Genomic DNA, 20,978 nt, shown 5'->3' with positions numbered 1-20,978 from the left:
TGCATTAATCAGCATTTTGCCTAACTACACTGTATTCCTTATATTTACATACTGCTTGAGAAGAGCAGCTGTAAAAGGAAAAACCCTGTGAAAACTTCTATGATAATTATTGCTTATGCTGGTTTAAAAAAAAATAGTGTGAAACTTTCCGGGAATGCATCAGTCTTACCTATCCGAGTCCTCAGCCATTGACGCCTGTAGAAACTAATTATTTCATTGCTTCAGTTATTTACAAGTAATAAAACTAGAAGTGCCTACTGTTCTCATTCTGTGATAATCCTGTCAAAGTTTGCAGTTGATGATATTAATAACTAACCTGTGTTTCCAAATGTACAGTTTTAGAATCTCTCTCTCATATTTTACTGAGCTGAGCTTTTTTTTCACAACTAAGGACTAAATTGTGTTACTGAGGTATGCTGGTTGATAAGCTAAGGGTGAGAGTGCAATGTGCATGTGGTAGTGGTGAGGGCATATGGACTTTGGTGGTGCTAGGGAAAGTGCACATAAGCAAAACCCGCAAAAAAAGACGATGCAGAAATTGGGCTTGTTTTTGGCTTAATTGGCTTGTGAGTTGCTTGTTGACTAGTTTTTGGATTATAGATTGGCTTGTGGCTTATTGTAGCTTGTTGCTTCATTTTTTGATCGGCTCCCGGCAAGGGAGGACAAGGCGGGACAAGCAGGCGTAAGGGGGGGAGAGAGTCAGAGGTGCACAATGGGCCCACCACAGTCCCAGACTGCACGCCGGGGAGATCTAACATAGTGTTAGGGTTCTTAGGGACTGGCTTGTTTTGGTCTTGTTTTGAAATGAGATTAGCTTGATTTTTGGCTTATTGTGAAAGTCGCAGTGCTTATTTACCACGTGAAAGTTGGCAACTGTGCACCTGAGATAAAACATTGCACTATGGACTTCTCCTCCTGTGTCCAGCACTGGTTAATGCTCAGGGTGTCACAACTCCAGCCATGACTGCAACCTGCTTAGAGATACCACTTTGGGTTTGTCTGCACTACAGAAATTTGCTGCAGATGGACATAGTTGTGTGAATCAAATTAGCTGACATGAGACTACCACAACTTTGCGGTAAGTGTAGAAAAATCATGTCCGTTACCATGTCAGCTAATTGTGATTTAACATTTAGGTTTTTAGGGTTCAATCTTGTGACTTGTCCAGGGTCCACACTGACTGCAAAGTCATGGCCAGCATTATGTCAGCTGAACTGATCCTTCCCAAATGCGTGGTAAAATTGCGTAGGGTGGGGCACCCTTTCGGCCATTGCTAACAGTGCTCGCTGTGATCTAATGCAATGCAAGTGGCAATGTTGTGGATGTCTTTCACGTGGTTTGGTATGGATGGGGGTGGCCTTCTTTTCCCTATTCAGCACTCTTGTGCACATGTAACATTAACTACTTGAGCACATCCATGCAGAGACAGCCACAGTTTGACCCTAACCGGGGGGCATCAGGTAATGCTTCAGATGTACTGCAGGATTGAATCTTTCACTTGTATTCCACCATCAGTCTATCTGTATCCATCTGTTGTCTCTTCCGTTAGACTGTAAACTCTTTGGCGCAGGGACAGTCTTTTTGGGGTGTATTTGCACAGCGCCTAGCATAAAGGGTTCCTGGTCCATGACTGGGGCTGATAGGCACTATGATAACATATATAATAATATGTATACAAACAATGACATTTCCTCAGATTGTGCTTTGTTTATAGTTTATTTTGTTTGCCTGAAATCAAACGATACCAATGGCTCAGTGCTTGATCACGGCTGGATTAATGTATGAGGGTGTGAGCGGAAAGCCAGACTGGATGATTGAAGAGTCAAAAGTCAAAACCAACGGTGGAGTTTGGGGATGGGATTGGATGTGTCAGGGAGACTGGTAATGGGATACTATGCCTTTCACTGCTAGTTCAGTGGCTCAATGCAGTTCACTTTAATAGGTATCAGATGACAATTACTTGATGTTACTGTATGTGAAATAAGTTGGTAGCCTCAATTCAGCTCTTAGGGTATGTCTAAACTGCAATTAAAACCTGTGGCTGGGTCATGCCAGCTGGCTCGGGCTAAGAGTCTGTTTAATTGCGGAGTAGGCATTTGGGCTTGTGCTGGAGCTCAGGTGCTAGGACCTTGCGAGGCAGAAGGGTCCCAGAGCACAGGCCAGAATGTCTGCACTGCAATTAAATATTCTCTTCCTTGGAGCCCGGGGAGTCCAGGTCAGCTGGCATGGGCCAGCCACTGGTGTCTAATTACAGTATATATCCTTACTGGCTGGGCATCTACATCACAAAACTCACCCTTGTAACTGCTGCTAATAGGCACCCTTATTAGCAGTTTCAGCCTCTGTCTATTGAATCTTCAGGATAGAATCTTACCCCTAAAGTTGGTTGCCGCCGGTGAGGGTTGAAGCATGATAGCCAGATGGTAATGTGAAAGCTTGCCTTGGCCTTGCTTGTGCTCTACCTGTTGTCTGGCAAAACAGAAGAGATTGGTCTGCAGGGCTATTAATTCATCAGCTTTCATCAGCACTAAATTAAAAACAAAACAAACCAGTGAGAGGAAAATAACTTTTCACTGTGTACAATATGACTGCTTTTAGGGACAAGAGTGTCTGTATTTGAATGTGCCCTTTAGTAACAAAATAATACAAGAGAAAAAACTGACTAGCAGAAAAAAGATATAGCTTCGAAATAAAATATTGGTGTTGGGAACTTTGATATGTTATAACTCTAAATACCACATGTAGTGTCTGGAAGGCAAGTAAAATCATATTGGGGTATCATGTTAAAAATGAGTAATTTACCCACACTTCCTAGCCCCAAAACATAAGGCTGTGTTTTTTTTTCTTAACATGCACTCAAGCATATGCTGTAAATAATTAAATAGTATTCACTACTCACCTGCTGTGCACCTCTGTGCTAAGGCAAAACCAATCTAATTCCACATAACACCAGCACAAAGTGTGATCTTCACCACATACTGGTTATGTGAGTGGGAGCTTGCAGTCCTGCCATAGAGCTGTTGGGTGTACACCTGCAGAGCTTGTTCAGGCGGAACTCTCACTAACTTCAGTGGGTGCTTGCTCAGTCATGATTTGGCTCACCAAGTATTCTTTAAAAAAGTTATCCTTGATGTCTTTTAGGGCTTGTCTACACACTGTTTTGTGTCACTTTAACTATATTAGTTTAGAAACTAACATAGTTAAAGACGTACAACTCCCCAGTGTAGATGTGGTCCTACTGGTATAAAAGACGCTTATATGGCATAACTTACTTCCATAGTCGGTATTAGGATCCACTGACAGTACAAGGCTCGCAAATGCATAGAGCTTCAGCTTCACTGGCATTTCAAGTGAGGGCTCAATACAGGAGAAACTGGATGAAATTCTCTGGTCTGTGTTATACAGGAAGCCAGACTAGTTGGGACTTAAAATCTGTGAATCTGAAAACTTTACTCTTTACTCTGGATTTTGTGGAAGCTTTTCAAAAACAAAAAGGGCAGATAGGTGCCCAAGTCTCATTGGCTTTCAATGGGAATCCCATTTGTGTCTTTTGAAAATCTCCCTCATAAGCTTTTGTTGGGTCTGAAGCCTGTGCTTTGTGATCAACCTTCTAGCTTTGTCTTTTGCGTGAAAGCAGAATAAAGACAGCAACAGAACAAAAAAGGCACCTTGCAAAGATAAGATAGCTTTTTGAAAAGATAAAGGAAATGGTAATGGAAAGAAAATACCTTGGCCATTGACGCGTGAAAAGGCTTTTAGAGATGAGCTCTCCATTTTGTATTGCCATCTAGTTCCATTCAAAATACCACATTGTCTTATGAACAAAGCACTATGTGTTATCTCATGCAGGAAATAAATTTCCTTAACTAGACAAATATTGTTCAGGGGAAGATGGGCAATAGATTTTTGGGGAGGAAAAAGGCACCTGACAAAGACAAAGCAGATAATAGGTCCTGTGAATGTAGAAAGATGGAGTCTGCCACAAAGAAACTAACACATATTTGCTTACAGATAGAAATAAGGTATACAGACTTTCACTTGGGGACTGGCAAATCATTTGGCATACCTGTCAGATGACTGCTTCCTATTCACTCAAGAATGTAGATGCAGTGTTGGTGCAGGAGTCTGAGTCCTGGACAAATGAAAAATAATATTTAGTAATTATGTAGTGCTTTATAAACATTGGTCCTGAACCTGCCATATCTTAGGAGTATTTGGAATATCTTTCCTATGGCAGAATCAGATCCATTAATTAATTCTAATGGCACCTGTGCAATAAATATTTTCCCCGTTTTGAGGAAAATTGATGCACAGGGAGGTTAAATGATTTGCTTACAGTGAATCTATGGAAGAGTTAGGATTAGAACTATGGAGTTCCAGACATTCTACTAGATATGCTATATCTCAGCTCAAATCCTGAGTAGATTTTTCATATATGCCAAGATGACCCTTGTTTTAAGCTTTCACCCTTGACAGACACTGTATATTTTGAAATTTTACAAAAGGAAATCTAGTGTTATTCCCTTCCTCCCTCCCCCAGCTCAATGTGCTTATCCATAAATATTTCCATTTTAAATCTTTCTTGCATTAAAACTAGTATTTAAAACACACAAAGCTGCACGGTTTTTCCATCAGTAGAATCAAATAGAAGATCAAAAAGTAAGCTGATAATTATCATTGCTATGCCAGAACCAAATTAATTTTTTCCCACCTGCGCAGGAGGCAGGGCCGGCTCCAGGCATCCAAGCACCCGCTTGTCAAGCGGGTGCTTGGGGCGGCCGCTCCGGAGAGGGGCGGCACGTCCAGGTATTCGGCGGCAATTCGGCGGACAGTCCCTCACTCCGCCTCGGAGCGAAGGACTTCCCGCCGAATTGCTGCCGCAGACCAGATAGCGGCTTTTTTTGGGGGGGCGGCTGCTTGGGGTGGCCAAAACCCTGGAGCCGGCCCTGGCAGGAGGACTTGTTCATGCCCTTCAGGAAATCATTATCACCATACCTTTGGGGGCTCGCCGTAAAAGACACGGCAGCATTTAAAAGCTAAGTGTGAAAATGCATATCAATAACTTAAAGAAAGAAAGCTTCAAAAAATGTAATTTTATAGCCAAAGCAAAACCCAGAAAGCCATGTAATTCATAGTTATGGTGCTGTTTTGTTTTTATTATTATTATTCTTTATTATTGTTTAAAAGTGTGGAAATGAAGAAGTAAAGTACCGTAACTAAAACAAACTTCACTCTTCCCTGGGCCCTCCCTCAATGGGAACCACTCTGTTAATTGAGGTGTAATTAGCCATTGGAACAATTTATCAAGGGTCATGGTGGATTCTCTATTATTGACGATTTTTAAATCAAGATGGAATGCTTTTCTTAAAGATATACTCTAGCGATTATCTTGGGGAAGTTCTGTGGCCTGTGTTGTAGAGGAGGCGAGAGTAGTTGATCACAGTGGTCACTTCTGGCTTTGGAATCTATTAATGTGGTCTGTGATAAGTATTTCAAATGTTTAAATTATTTTAATGTAAGAGTAGTACATATGTGCTATTAGGTAAGACCATAAACTATCTATGCTGAAGACACTGATGGATTATGAAGCATTCTATGTACATCAGACTAAGTTCCAATGACAATACTCTCTGATTATCCTAAACAATGAATAAAAATCACTAAAATTAACCACACATCCTTTCCAAAATAGTCAGCGAATGCCCTGGTCACCACGTACACATCCTTGACAGTCCCACCATCAATTTAAGTGGGCAGAGACACTGAGCTAGCTTTCTGTGCCAAAAGTGCATTTTGCTCATAACGCTTAAAAGACTGGGATTTTCCAAATGAATATTTGGAGCATGCTTATATACTGTATGCAGGAAGGGGACAGGCACAGATTCTGCTCTTAATGAGATCAGGATAGTGAGCTGCTCAGCTCTTCCTGCATGGTGATGAGTGCTCTTAACTTCTGTGGATGTTGGTGGGTCCTCAGCCTGTGAAGAGCCTGATAGACGGCTCTCAACACTTTGCAAAAGTGAGCCTGTTTACCCTCATGCTTGTTAACATAACCTTTGCGCTAGAGAAAAGACCGAACTCTGGGATTCTCTGTTCAGGATGCTGAAATGCACAGGGTCATTGCAGTTACCAGGAAATCTAGTCCACGCACTGAGGAAAGCAACCTGTGCAGTACAGTGTCACCACACAGGGTCTGTCTAAGTTCTAGCACCAGTGGTATGTCAGGTATGCAGACTATTTTAGTTTGTTTTGTTTTTTGTCATGGGAGTTGGAATGCCAAGGCTGCGTCATATTGCACTTTTATTAATAAATAACCAAGAGAGGTGTAGGTCCAAAGGGCTTTTGGCTTGTTCTCATTGCACTGCTATGTCTTGGTGGTGTGGAGAAACACAAGGGACTATTCCTCATTTCTGCAGTGCTGCTACCACTTGCTGTACTATGTAGGAGCTGTTTTTGTTTTCCCCCTTGAGGAATCTAATCTCAAGGAGGCAAATCTGAGATTTAAGATAATGCTGCCAGAGGATTTGTTTATATCACCACGTTATCTCCCTGCCATATCCATTTTCTTCCGTTTTGAATATATCGTTAAAAGGAATTTCAGCCCTTCGTAAACAGTGCTATATGTCTACGGAGAAATGGAGCATTGTATGCAATAATAGCAACAGCTTATTTTTATTTTATCTTGTATTGGGGCATAGAATGAACCATTCTTATATAAGCTCACAAACGGGTTGAATCATCCAGGCTAGAAGTGTTCTTGACTGTAATTTTATGAGCAGCCTGGTAGCAGGGATTATCAAGAATCTCACGACTGTTCTGGTGTTTCTTGTGAAAACACCCTTTTGATGTGGAGTTAAAATTAGTCTGGAGAATTGCCAGTGGCCACAGAAAGGTACGTTATTATTATTTTTAAATGTTAAGTGCATTAAAATGTGGTTATGGTGTGAAATGTGACTATGTAAAAAATACACCACCTTAATCTACAGATCTGCTCTCTCTGAGCATTAGGTTAGCGACAAAACTAAGCTTTTATGACTGTATACTCCAGTTGATCCTGATAAAACAGCATAGGTATGAGAGAGTGAGCTGGATCCTGGTCTGGCTCATATAATCTTGCATCAAAAGAATTCCTAGCAAAGTTCTGATTTTGGAGAGGATGGAAGTCTGTAGGACTGCCAGCAGAGGTTATCACCACAGGGGGGTCATATCTGGGCATGCTTGGGTCACGACCATGACCTTGTGTGCATCAGTAAGTCAAGTGACGGCAGGACTGCTTTGGGGAAGTGTGTGCTGCGTGTTTTATACACATTCAGTAATGGTCACTGGTGAGTATGCAGCCTCCCCCCACAGCTCCTCTCCAGGCTTTAGATCTGATTTTCCACAGCCGCGTTCTTTGTGTAGTCATTAACAACAGTGCAAAAGGTCTGCAAAGTGGGTTAAAAATATGATCAAATCAAAATTATAACATTTTGCAATCTCCTTGCATTCTAATTTGCACAGGTATAAGTAGGCTTGGTAGAATTTGATTTTTAGTTTTCTATACTTTTGACAGATAATATCTGGTTTTAAGTGGGATTTTTTTCTTAGATTTAAATTTTCACAGTTGCAGGAAATTCTCAGGGAAGGGTCAGACAGTGGGAAGAGTCACAATTATTTATTGACAGTAGACTTTGAGATTCAAAAAAGTTAGCTTTATCAGCCGTTAAAATATAAATTTCAAAATCACATGTCAAAATATACATAGCAAATATCTACTACTTCAAAAGTCTAAGTCATAAAGTCTTATTTTGCATATCTGTAAATTGTTACTGTTATCAATGGAAAGATTTTTTTCAGCCGTTTGTATGTGTACGGTGAAATCAACACTTGCAGACATTTACCAATAAAAATCAAATCCATCCAAATATAGGTATAAATTACATGAGGGGCCCGGCAGTAGGTCGTCAGCTCCAGTGTGTCTGTTCCGGTCTTACTGTGTGTTAGAAAATAACATGCAGCTTCATGTTGTTCAGAACTAAATATCCCTTTAACTTTCTTACTCTCTCTCAGTTCCATTACCATCTTCACTTAGCTTTCTGTTCCTAATCGCTTCTAAAATTTCTGACATATTCAGTGTCACAGCTTTCTCAGTCTTCCTCTTGCTTTCTATTCACTGTCTTCTCTCCCCTCCCATTGGTTCCTCAGAGAGTTGCAACTGCAGGTAAGTGACAATAAAAGTCCCAACGTCCCTGGAGTCCAGAAAACTCACCTTGCTCTTTCCTCCCTCCCCACTCCAGTTTCCTTGCTGCGTCAATAATACAGAATGAGAGACTGACCTAACACAGTAGAACAGTTGAAGAAATAAGGACTAGTTTGATTTTTTTTAGCAGCCACCTCTATGCGAATCATTGTGTTTGAGCCAGTGTGCAGCTATAAATGTTTGTGCAATTGTCTTACTAGAACAGGGGCAGGCAAACTTTTTGGCCCGATGGCCACATCTGGGTATGGAAATTGTATGGCAGGTGATGAATGCTCACGAAATTGGGGTTGGGGTGCGGGAGGGGGTGAGGGATCCGGCTTGGGGTGCAGGCTCTGGGGTAGGGCCAAAAAATGAGAAGTTCAGGGAGCAGGAGGGGGCTCCGGGCTGGGGCAAGGGGTTGGGGTTTGGGGGGGGGGTGGGCTTTGGGGTGGGGCTAGAGATGAAGGATTGGGGGTGCAGAAGGGTGCTCCAGGCTGGGACCAAGGGGTTTAGAGGGTGGGAGGGGGATCTGGGCTGGGGCAGGGGGTTGGGGCGCAGGAGGGGGTCAGGGGTGCAGGCTCCAAGCAGTGCTTACCTCAAGCAGCTCCTGGAAGCAGCAGCATGTCCCCCCTCCAACTCCTATGCAGAGGGGCAGCCAGGCAGCTCCGTGCACTGCCCCATCCGCAGGCACTTCCCCAGCAGCTCCCATTGGCCGCGGTTCCAGTGTGAGGCAGCTGTTTTTCACTGTTCCACCAACATATTTCCACTTCAAAGGCTGTATGTTTGGCCAAGGAAGGATTACTACAGCGGAAGGGTGAGCCAAGATGGTGTACAGCTGATATAGGGGCTCCTGTGTCATGCACCTGGTTTAATTTAAATCTTTCATCCTGAATCCAGTTGTGTCCTTGGTTGATCTTCTGGCTTAGGCACATGGTCCTTTTCTGGCAATCCTTCTGCAAGGAGGCTACATCACTTTGGGGTTTGCCATGATGCTAAAGGTCAAGGGCTTACTCAGCTTCCCAGAGTTTGATGTCTCTCTGTCTTTCCCTGCCCCCTTTTCTAGCTAATTCACACCTCTATGATATGCCTTTTTTGGTGTGTCCTGGGCCTTTTCTGGGTTTCTGCTCCATCTATATTATGTAGCAGGAGAGCTAGCCCAAATCGGAACCCACCCCAAAAAAAGAAAAAAAAATTCATGTATCTAGATCAGGGTTTTGGTTTTTTTTTGGTAAATTTAGTGTGATCAACATTGCACTGCTTTCCCATCTATATTATCTTAAAATCTGATGTAAGCAGGGCATGTGTCTAATGAGACTGGGTCATTAGGATACTAGTCATCAGAACCGAATATATGCACAGTATGAAGTCAGCTACTCATATGGCATTAACACTTATATGGTACTTATCATGTGTCTGCCTGGCTACCTACAAACAAATGAGAAAGTAAAAGTTGACTTTATGTGGAACTTCCTCTGTTATTAAGGATGTTTGTTGTTTAATGCAAGTTGATGCAGCTTCTCCATCTGTATCTCAAAAACTATGTAACATGTTTCTGGAGAATGATAGGTTGGTGTCAGGGTGTATCCACAGAACTATACTGTCCTGGTGTAAAGAGCCACCATTCACATGATACTGTATGAACCATCTCTTATTTTTCCAAGGTATGCCAGTATTCAGTGCAATGACTTCTTACTCAGCAGAGGAGAGGCTGTCTCATGTCTCACAGTTCCTAACCACCCTTTCTCATGCTTAGAGATGCACTACTATCCTGTGTAACAAGACACTGTCCTCAAGCATGACTCCATGCATCTGATGAAGTGGGTTTTAGTAGGGTTACCATACGTCTGGATTTTCCTGGACATGTCCGGCTTTTTGGGCTCCAAATCCCCGTCCGGGGGGAAATCCCAAAAAGCCGGACACGTCCGGGAAAATCGGGACATGCGGGGCCGGCCCTGCGGGTGCTCGGGGGCCGGGCTGGCGGTGCGGTGCTGGGCCGGGGGCTCGGGGGCCCGGGGGCTGGGCCGGCGGAGCGGTGCCGGGCCGGGGGCTCGGGGGCCGGCGGAGTGGGGTCGGGCCGGGGGCTCTGGGGCCGGGGGCTCGGGGGCCGGCGGAGCGGTGCCGGGCTGGGGGCTCTGGGGCCGCAGGGCCGGGCCGGGCCGGGGGCTCTGGGGCCGGACCAGCGGAGCGGTGCCGGGGGCTCCGGGGCCGGGCCGGCGGTGCGGTGCCGGGGGCTCCGGGGCTCCGGGGCCGGGCCGGCGGTGCCGGGGGCCGGGACAGCGGTGCGGTGCCGAGGGCCGGGCTGGGGACCGGCGGTGCGGTGCCGGGGGCCGGGGGTGCTTGGCCGGGGGCCCGGGGGCCGGGCCGGGGACCGGCGGTGCGGTGCCGGGGGCCGGGGGTGCTCGGCCGGGGGCCCAGGGGCCGGCAGTGCTGGGCGGGCCAGGGGTGCTCGGCCAGGCCCGGGGCCAGCACCCCAGGGCCCAAGCCGACCCAGGCTGGAAACGCCGGGGGGGCCAGCCTGGGCCGCGCCTCTTCCCCCCACCCCCCCCTTACCTGCTTCAGGCTTCCCGCGAATCAAATGTTCGCGGGAAGCAGGGGAGGGGGCGGAGACTTTGGGGGAGGGGCGGAGTTGGGGTGGGGGGGGCGTGGGCGTGGGCGGGGCCAGGGCCCCGTGGAGTGTCCTCCTTTCAGAGGCACAAAATATGGTAACCCTAGTTTTAGCCCACGAAAGCTTATGCCCAAATAAATCTGTTAGTCTCTAAGGTGCCACAAGAACTCCTCATTGTTTTTGCCGATACAGACTAACATGGCTACCACTCTGAATCCAGTTAGGAATGTGTTTCCATGAAGTGTCATTGTGGAATTTGACCATTAGTTTACCCAAAGATCATTTCGAGCCAAATGCTCTCATTGAAGTCCATGCAAGTAGGACCAGGCCCTAAACCCCAAAACTAATGAGATAGCTCAGCAGCTGTTATAACAGTCACTGGTATTTCTGTTGAATTAGGGCCTGATCCCAAGCCTGCCAAAGTCAATAGGAGTTTTCCTATTGGCTTCACTGGGCTTTAGAGCCACCTCTTTCATACACAAAATAATAGAACATGTAATGTTACTGTTCATGGATTATTTAAATGACCCAAAATAACTTTCATGAGTGAGGTTTTTCCTCCATACTTACCTCACATACTTATGCCTTTGTATTTGGATTCTGGGTTGATGTGTTTCATATTACCTGTTTACCATATCTGTATTTTGTAGGCACACCTTTATCACCCAAGTGGAAACAATTAACTCCATTTAATGCTCTATTTTATTAAATTTCGTAGATATACGAAGAGGCAGAGAAGGAAAATAGCTGTGAAGAATGAATAGATATCAGTTCAGAGAGGAGAGAATATATGAGATGTGTATGTGTGTGTGTATGTATGTATGTGTATATATATAATTAATATATATATATAATTAATAGATCAAATTCTTCAGCCTGCTGGAGGTCAGACTAGATGACCCTGATGGTCCCTTTTGGCCTTTAAAAATCTATGAATGACAAGAGAGGCAAAGTAATGTTGTTCATTTAGGGAGAGAGATCAGCTGTTTATCATTCATTGTTACATGGCATTGTTAAAGACTAGGTTATAGGTATCGTTGTCTTATTTGTTATATTGCATGAATTGTACTAGAAATGTCCTTGTTCCGCTCAATTTACTACACAAATGATGAATGGACAATGGAGTGTTTAGAGAAATGGAAACAGAGACGTTGATAAGGAGTATCTCCCCATTTCCGATTCTTTGAGGGCTTGATCCTGATGGGGCCTAAGCACCCTCACCTCTCACTGACTTCCATGGGAGTTAAGGGTGCTCAGCACCTCACAGGTTTGAGACCTTAGTAAGTAAGCTTCTCTAGAACTAACACTTCCCATATCTTGGGGCATTGTTGTGCTCTGCCCTTCTAAAGTGCACAAGGTGTGGCGGGAAGAAAGTATAGGCCTAACTCTGCTCCCAGCTGTGAAGAACGTGGGAATGATCTGCATTATATATGCAATATATGTGGGTTTGATGGATTAGTTTGCTTGTTAAGAGTTAAAATTAGTTCGATTTTAATTTTTGGGTTCCAGAAAAAAAGTTAATAAATGTAGACAAACTTAATTGCCTAGTACTCAAGTGGACAATACTGTGTATCCACTATTGGGAGACCATAGCCAACTCCTTCTGGAGAAATGCATAAACCAGTTGGCACCAGCCACAGGGTTCCAAGTCAGACAAAGGAACTTCTATCCATTCGAAAGACCCTTTGTTTAAGATTTCAAGGTCTGCTTGCGAGCTGAGGTGGGAGACTCACTGTGGGTGGGCCAGAATGTTAGGGAGGCAGCAGTTAGAGGGGGCAACCTGTCTCACCCAGCCCCAGTGCTTGGGGTGTGCCTGGATTAAGCGGAAGCTGTCTAAACTGGCAGGGGAAGGCTCAGTTTGGGTAAGAAATACCCATCAAGGTTTTTATTGTTTTAATCCTGTTTCTCTCTACTTGTTAAACTTCTGTGAATCGATAAACCGTACTTGTTCTTGAAGAAGCTCTCCTGTGTCACTGCAAGTCATTTTGATGACAAACTCAGAGAGAATTCTGTAGCTGGTCCCAACCCCAGCAGGGCTGGCTAAGGTCAACGGGGTGCTGTAGCCTGGTGATCCATCAAGTCTATAGTAGGGTGAACCACCAAGTTCCACTCTGGGATAAGTGCAGACAGAGGCCTATCACTTGGAAAGAGTGGCCAGGGAGAGACTAGGGAAGAGAGATCAAAGGTGCTGCTCACCCCTGAACTGTAACAGAAGCCAATGGGATGTTTACCATTGACTTCAGTGAGAGCAGAGTTAGGCCTGTACTGAATGCTTTTGAAAAACCCATCCTTTGTGATACACTGAATACATAGGAATAACATTTGTGCCATGGAGATGTGTGCTGATCAAACAGTGTGGGGCATTTTGGGGGCGGTCAGAAACAGGTGATGGAAATCTGTTGTGCGCATCATCCCAAGATTATCATGTTATTTTAGAGAAAAGGTTGTAAAAATAAAATAGAACTGTATATATAAAAAGTTCCATGATAAAGAGAAATAACTTCCACTGTAGGAGCAGAGGTGAAAGTAAGCCGGTACGGTCTGGCTTCCCCAGTGGTGATTTAAAGGGCCCGGGGCTCCACCTGCTGTGGGGAGCTCCAGGCCCTTTAAATCACCTCCGGAGCTCTGGCAGCCGGGCTCAGGTGGTGATTTAAAGGGCCAGAGACTCCGGCCGCCGCGGGGAGCCCTGGGTTCTTTAAAGCGCCGCCGGAGCCCTGCCGCCTCTACCGCAGCGGTGGCAGGGCTCTGGCGGCGCTTTAAAGAGCCAATGCTCCCCGCAGTGGCAGGAGCACTGGGCCCTTTAAATCCCCACCCAAGCCCAACTGACGGAGCCTCAGCTATGGCAGGGCTCCGGCGGCACTTTAAAGGGCCTGTGGCTCCCCTCAGCGGCGGAGCCCCGGGCCGTTTAAATCACCACCGGAGCCCTGCCGCCCCAGGGTGGCAGTGGCAGGGCTCCTGCGGTGATTTAAAGGGCCCGGAGCTCCACGACGGCCGGAGCCCCGGGCCCTTTAATTCGTCCCTGAACTCCAGGGCTCCCAGCTGCCTCTACAGCTGGTAGCTCCAGGGTGATTTAAAGGCCCTGAGGCTCCTAGCCACAGCCAGAGCCCCAGGGCCTTTTAATCTTGAAAGGCCCCGCCTCTTCCGGTTGATGCCACGCCTCTTCTGGTTGAGGCCACACCCCCGCTCAGGACTCCGGCGTACTGGTAAGTCCTTTAAGTTACTTTCACGCCTGTGTAGGAGGTGTTATGAATGGCCTAAGATCAGGGGGAAAGGAAGCATTTCCCTTTTAACACATGCTTGCCCTTCCCATCAAGGGATTCTATTTGAAATCACTAACTCTCTACTTCTTTTTATTTCTTAAGGAGAAAAATGAAGGCTCGAGCTCCCCCTCCACCAAGTCAACCTCTTGCTGCAAGTCAAATTCAGAGTGAACAGAAGTCACTCTCAGAGCTGGGAGTAATCCCTGATCAGAGCCTGGTGACCATGAAAGAAAATCTGATAAACAGGACAGTGGACTTCACAGTCGTTTTACCAAGTGGTGTGGAACAGAAGAACAGTGTACATGGGAGGTAAGGCACCAATCAGCTCTGTCATCCTGGAACCTCCCTTCCCCCACATCTTGCATTTTTAATAGGATGCTGTTGGGTAAACTCACCCCTCTCAGGATTGATGGAGTTTGTCTTTTTTTCACCCTTCCCTGTAGGACTGTAGGCTAAGGAGAAAATTATAATATCAGTGGGCCCGATTATGCCCCCTAGAGCTATGCTGATCTCATCCATCCCAAATGGAAGAGGAACTCCGCAGCTATTTTTCCCCTCTTTCCCCAGAACCCCTCAGGGGATCTGTGTAGGGTTACCATATTTCAGCAAGCAAAAAAGAGGATGGGAGGAGCCCGCCCCTGTCCTGCCCTGGCCCCGCCCCATCCTGCCCTAGCCCCGCCCCTGTCCCTCCCACTTCCCCCCCTCAGAACCCCCAACCCTCCCCCCGTTCCTTGTCCCCTGACTGCCTCCTCCTGGGACCCCTGCTCCTCACTGCCCTCCAGAACCCCATCCCCTATTTATGTACAGGCGTGACTACCTGCCCTTTCCTGGTTACTATACGCGGCCAGTCCGCATCCATATCCAGTAGTTAAAAAAATAAAATAAACTAATAATTTAAATTGGAATTTCATCCATTAATAAGTATTTATTATATAGTTAAAACCATTCTATTAAAGGACAGATATTAAATAACACTAAATATGTTAATGTTCAAAACAATATTAAAAATTTGAAAATGTAGAGCATGGAAACCAAAATAGCTAAAATTTAGTTTTGACAAGATACACGGAATGGAAACTCCGGGATCTTTACCTGTCACTGAATATAGCCATCATACCAATAGTGGAATATAAAACAAGTCTACATATACTCTCCTTAAAATTTTTACTTCTGTCCATTCCCAATAATTGTAACAAATCATTATTCCCTTCACTCCGCTTGCCACGCGCCCCAAGCACAAAACCAAAGAAGTGGATATTTTTACCTCCCGTTAAGTTTTTAATTTCTTCCTCTAACTCAAGATAATAAGCCACCTTCTCACTGTGGGCTTGTTCCAAACTTCCGGCATTATCCTCCCATCGCACTGTAACATCAACCACCACTGCTGTATCTCCTTTTATAAATATAATATCCGGCTTTCTTAACTCACCCTTACTATTTCTCAAATGAGGCTCTATTATTGCCTTCCACCCTAATTTACCAACCTTGTCTACAACTGCAGACACTACTCTATTATGCCTTTTTATCCTAGCATTCTTAGTCTTATAACATTGTCCTGAGATATGGGGAACAGTCTCCCGCACTTTACCGCACCATCTACAAAGAGCATTCACACCTCCTCTTCCTCTTGCTAATGTCTCCCTAGTAGGATAAATATTTGCCCTAAGCTGCAATGCTGCGATATACGCTGATGATTTAACTTTACTAGAGTTTCTAAAAATCGAATTACTAATTAAATCATTTTTAAAATATTTTATCCCTATTCCCTGACATCTCAGTTCCGACCATCTTAAAAATTCCTCTTCCCTCCATTTCTTGGGATGAGATGTTACTGCACTAAATAACAATATTTTATCCACAAGATTTTCTCCTGCATATAGATAAGATAGGTCCATCCAATCATCTCTTGAGACAATATGTCTCCTCCATTTACGAATTAACATATTTGAGATTTGCACACTAAACTTAGTGAGAGCTAAACCACCATCCCTACCTCTAGAATAAAATATCCCATCTGTGGTACACTGAGGTAAATGTAAAATCTCTTTAACTATTTTTCTAACTAACACATCAAGATCATCTAAAAGATTAAAAGGGGGTTCTATTAAAAGAAGATTATAAAATAGCTTCGGTAAGATGTATGTCTGTAAAATTAATATTTTTGGGGCCGGTTTTAATGGGGCCTTAATTAAATTCTCACTCCAATCTTTCAATTTTTCTTTAAGTACCGGTCCCCCTACACCTATCCAGGGATCTATTCTAGCTCCTAAATATTTTTCAAAATCCCCTGGTTGAACATATTCAATCTCCTCTGACCCTATCTGCCAATTATCCTTAGGATTAACTACATAGGTTTTATGTTTAGTTAAAATATGAAAGCCTTTCGTTTTCTTCACATTAACAGAGAGATTAGTATTTTTACAAAACTCCTCTAAGATACCCAAATTTTTGATCATTCCTTTATATGAGCTACTTAAAATTGCCACATCATCGGCAAAAGCCAATGACGTGACACTATTACCCTTAACATAAAAACCACTTCCTTCTACTTCTAATCTAGTTAAAAGGGGATCCATAGCAATATTAAACAAAATTGGGGACAACGGGTCACCCTGCTTGACCCCCCTCCTAATTAAAATAGACTCAGTAGCTTCATCACCCACCCATACCCTAGTTGTGCAATTATCATAAAGGTCCCTAATAATATCTATAAAATGTTCATCTATACCAAATCTTCTCAACCCGGCTATTATATGTCCGTGTCCCACAGAATCAAATGCTTTAGCCAGATCTACACACACTATTGCAATTTCATTCCCATTTCGTTTAGCCCCTTTAATCAAATTATCTAATATAGCAATATTTTCCTCACACCCAGGGGCAGATATAAACCCTTTTTGTCTACTACATATCTTAACTGTTTCCACCAGTCTTTTTGCTAATATTTTGGTATAGATTCTAATCCAAACTGACCCAATTGTCAATGGTCTCCAAGATGTTAACTTCTTCATTTCCTCCTCATCTTGTGTCTTTGGTATTAAAATCATTCTATTTTTCTTAAATTCATCTGGTACCTGTCTATTTAGAAACCATATATTAAATTTTTTTGTAAGTATTAAGGAGTCTAAATTAAAAATATCCCACAAATTGCTCACTTTTACTTTATCTGGGCCAGGAACACTATCTTTTCTTATTTCTCTTAAAGCTATTCTAATCTCATCCACAGAGATCGGACTCATTAATATATCATTATCCGCATTCTCTGTGGATGATGGCCACCCTATCATATTACCATGTCCAATTGTTCCCAAAATATCTACATAGTATTCCTCAATTTGTTTCATAGGGATAGCACACTTAGCCTTATCTGGCTCTCCCATTATAATGCGAGTCAATCTTCTTCTATCCTTATCAAATAATTGTTGATAGAATTTATACTTAGCTTTCTTTGTAGCATATCTCCTACTTGCATTAAATTGCTTCCTTCTCCCCTCCTTTCTCATCTTCCCTTTTCCTTTATTCCTCAACTCTATTTGACTTTCATTTCTAGGGTCCTTTCCCTCTACTAATGAATAACATAATTTTTCCAACATTGCCCATCCGAGAGCTTTTGTTAAATCCTCCTTTAATAATCCTTCAATTTCCCCTAAACTATTTATTATTTCTCTTCCCTCCCTACTTTGTTTTCCCCGTTTACATATTTTCTCCACTAAATCCACTTCTGGATGTCCTTTTAGTGGGAAAATCCTCTCTCTTGGGGGCGGAATTTCTAATATATTTACTCTAATGTCCTCTACCTCAGTCACTTCCTCCCTATCTCCTGTTACCACTAACTTCTTCTTTGCTAATTCTCGTCTTTTATCTGATATTTGTTTATTCGTTTTGGTCCTCATCTCGCTCTCAATACATTTATTTATATTCCTTTTCCCAATATATTTCCTTTCCAACTGTATAAGCTGCGCAACCTCATCTTTGGTCCATATACGAGATCTAATCGATCCCTCTTTGATCTTACTTTTAGCAACCATATCTTCTTTTCTTTGCTCATTCCTCACAGCAGGGTGTCTATGTCTACAGTGTTGGCTCAATCCAGATCTAGTATGAAAACCAAGCCCACAGACCGAGCACGTATGGCTCTTCATTGGGGTATCCGCCTTCTTGGGTATGCACTTGGGGTAGTGGCAAGCTATATTACGATATTGAGAAGATTTTCCACATTTACTACATACAACTCGTATGGCTTTACTTTTATGAACCACATTAATGTGTTTGGCCCATTTACCAAATGTTGGTAATATCTGGGGACATATTGGACAATTAAAACTATCAACGGGATACTCTAAATAAAAAACCCCATCCTTCCACGAACTACTTTCTAATATATTTATATTACTACCAGTACTGTTAAGATCCTTATTACGATCCCTATTAAAATCAGTACTTGGTCTAAAACTATTTAATAAACTAGACCCATTAACTAAATGAGCATTAAGATATCCCGATTCCCTAACATATGGATCATCAAATGTACTTAAATACTTAAAATCTGGATTAAAACTGTCCATAGTTAAATCATTAAAAGTGTCCCTTGTAAAAACCATCGGTAAGATAGATAAAATCTCCTCACCACGATCATCACAAACATTCTCCTCTACCTCCTCTCCATGCTCCACTGGGAAGACTTGATTCTCACTCTTTCTCATGAGACTTCATTATAGTCCACACCATTTTATCCATTGGTCCAGCGACCCTGATCACACCCCTAATATATTTAACACTGTCGGCCGGGGCATCAAAGCCAACAGCGGGGGCGTTATTAACCCGGTCCAGCGCCAATCCGGTATAAAAATATAAATTACTTTTTTCCATAGCTAAAAGATTTACCCTTCTCAGGGGGAAACTAACCCGTACCTGGGGGAAACTTACCCTTACCAGGGGGAGTCAACCCGTACCTGGGGGAGGCTACCCTTGCCAGGGGGGCATCCATGTGGCACCATATGGGGCTGCCCAACCCCGTCCCACACCCCACTGAATGTGGGATGTGGGTTCGTCCTCCGCAATCCGCCTGGCTATCCAAGCCAGTTACCGACTCTCACCACGAGGAGGTAGCGGTTGGACTTGCAATCCAGAGGCTTTCCTCAAAGAGGGGTCCCAAACAGCATAATGTTGAGCTCTAACGGGCGTGTGAGAAAAGGCTCAGATCTTGGTAGGGGTTGCCCCTATTGACCGGGCTCACGCCCACCCCCACCTCACCGATAATCCATTCTCTCACTACCCTCAGGCAATGTTTCCGTCCAAGCCCGACAGCTGAGAGGGTCCAGAGACGCATGGAGAGCCATTAAGAGAGCCTGTTCCTTGTCCCCTAAGCCTCCCTGTTCCTTGTCCCCTAACTGCCCCCTCCTAAGACCCCCCCCAAATGTCCCCCAGGACCCTACCCCCTACCTGTACCCTGACTGCCCAAAACCTTATCCAAACCCCCACCCCCAGAAAGCCCCCCCCCGTCTCTTGACTACCTCCTCCAGAACCTCCCTGCCCCTTCTCCGACCCCCTGGCCCCCATGTTGTTGGCCTTCGCCTAATGTCTCTGTGAACTTGCTCAGGAACGGCCTGAGCTGCTCGTCCCGGCAGGCTGGGCAGCAGTGGGGGAGGAGCTCCAGACTGCCGGAGGCGATCTGCGGATGGAGGGAGGGAGTGATCTCTGCTGCAGGGGAAGCGAAGGAGGGGCTCTCTCTGGCTGTCGGAGCCCCATGTAAGTGGCACCATCCGGCCGCGGCTCTACATGCAGGGGGGAAGTCCGGACATTTACAAATTCCCCCCGGACGCTATTTTTAGCTCAAAAAGCCGGACATGTCCGGGGGGAAGCCGGACGAATGGTAACCCTAGATCTGTGGAAAGAGGACATGGGCAGTCCTCCCACAGTTCTATGGAGCAATGGGAGACAAATAATAGAGTCTTAGGCTGAAGCACATTTCTGTAGCCCCCTGCTAAAGGATTCCTCTTTACAGGGATCCTGGTGGGAAACACTGTCTGTGAGAGCCCTGACAGTGTGGCTGTATTGGAACCAGTCGGCTAGGGTACAGAGGAGCATGTGCCACTGGGAAGCAGAGCTGGTGTGGATGTATATGGCCTCTATCTTCACTAAACCCCAAGAAATGAGTCCATGCATATCCCAGAGATCTGCTGGGTTTCTGCGGGGAACGCAGCCTCCTGGTGTGTGTGAGTGGTCAGAGAACAGAGGCAGGGGAATAGGAATCCTGTCACCAATGAATGAAGATTGGGGAGAAATATTTCTGAGGAGACTGCTGAGGTAGTTTCTTCCTCTGGACCCCCACTAATGGGATTTGCTATGGAGGGAAGGAGGGATCTGGCCCATTAACAATACTTTAAAAGCACTTCACAGTGCACTCTTCAGCACTCTTCAGAGTGTCTGGGATGCTGTAGAACAACACAGGAATAAATACTCATGTAAATATGTTGTATAATACCCTACACTATAAACCCTAACACGCAGTAGAATCAACAATTAATACTAATCTGTTAAACTATAGAAGGAAAGCTGGCACCAGTACTGGACCTAATGTGATCACCCAAACAAGGAACATTGAATTCCTAGCAATGCCTTGGCATCAAAACCCAGTAATTTACTCTCTGATACTTCACACAGGAAAGGCTCAAAACAGCAGGATTCCTAGTGCTTGACACAGCAGCACCTATATTTGGGTAACTAAACTTCTAAACAGTAACAAAGTTAGAGCAGAAACACATAATTGAGGGTCTGATCCTGCATGTATTTATATTCTAGTACTTACTGCTAAGCACTGGGCACTGTGTACAGGTAGGAGCCCCAGGTTGACAGCATCCTGTAATCAGCAACAAAAGTCTAGATGCATGCTCAC

General features: G+C 44.5%; 1 protein-coding gene across 49 annotated transcripts in view; it reads left to right on the top strand.

Moving 5' to 3' along the window:
- The window catches only part of COBL (cordon-bleu WH2 repeat protein), a 245,375-nt gene that overhangs the window by 56,845 nt on the left and 167,552 nt on the right, over positions 1-20,978 (top strand). For 40 of the 49 annotated variants that reach the window (XR_010598453.1, XM_065583957.1, XM_065583946.1 and 37 more), the window contains one exon: positions 14,186-14,392. Coding sequence is in view for 48 of the 49 variants with exons in the window: in XM_008179169.4 (XP_008177391.2) it covers positions 14,186-14,392 (207 nt within the window). In the remaining variant the exon portion in view is untranslated. Of the gene's footprint in view, positions 1-1,054; positions 1,079-6,202; positions 6,226-6,335; positions 6,893-14,185; positions 14,393-20,978 lie in introns of those variants that run through there. The other 9 variants (XM_065583958.1, XM_065583948.1, XM_065583971.1 and 6 more) reach the window with 5 other exon arrangements.

This window comes from Chrysemys picta, chromosome 2, assembly GCF_011386835.1.
Source record: "Chrysemys picta bellii isolate R12L10 chromosome 2, ASM1138683v2, whole genome shotgun sequence".
NCBI lineage: Eukaryota > Metazoa > Chordata > Testudines > Emydidae > Chrysemys > Chrysemys picta.
Note: the sequence above shows the minus strand (reverse complement) of the source record. Positions and strands in the feature narration are given on the sequence as shown.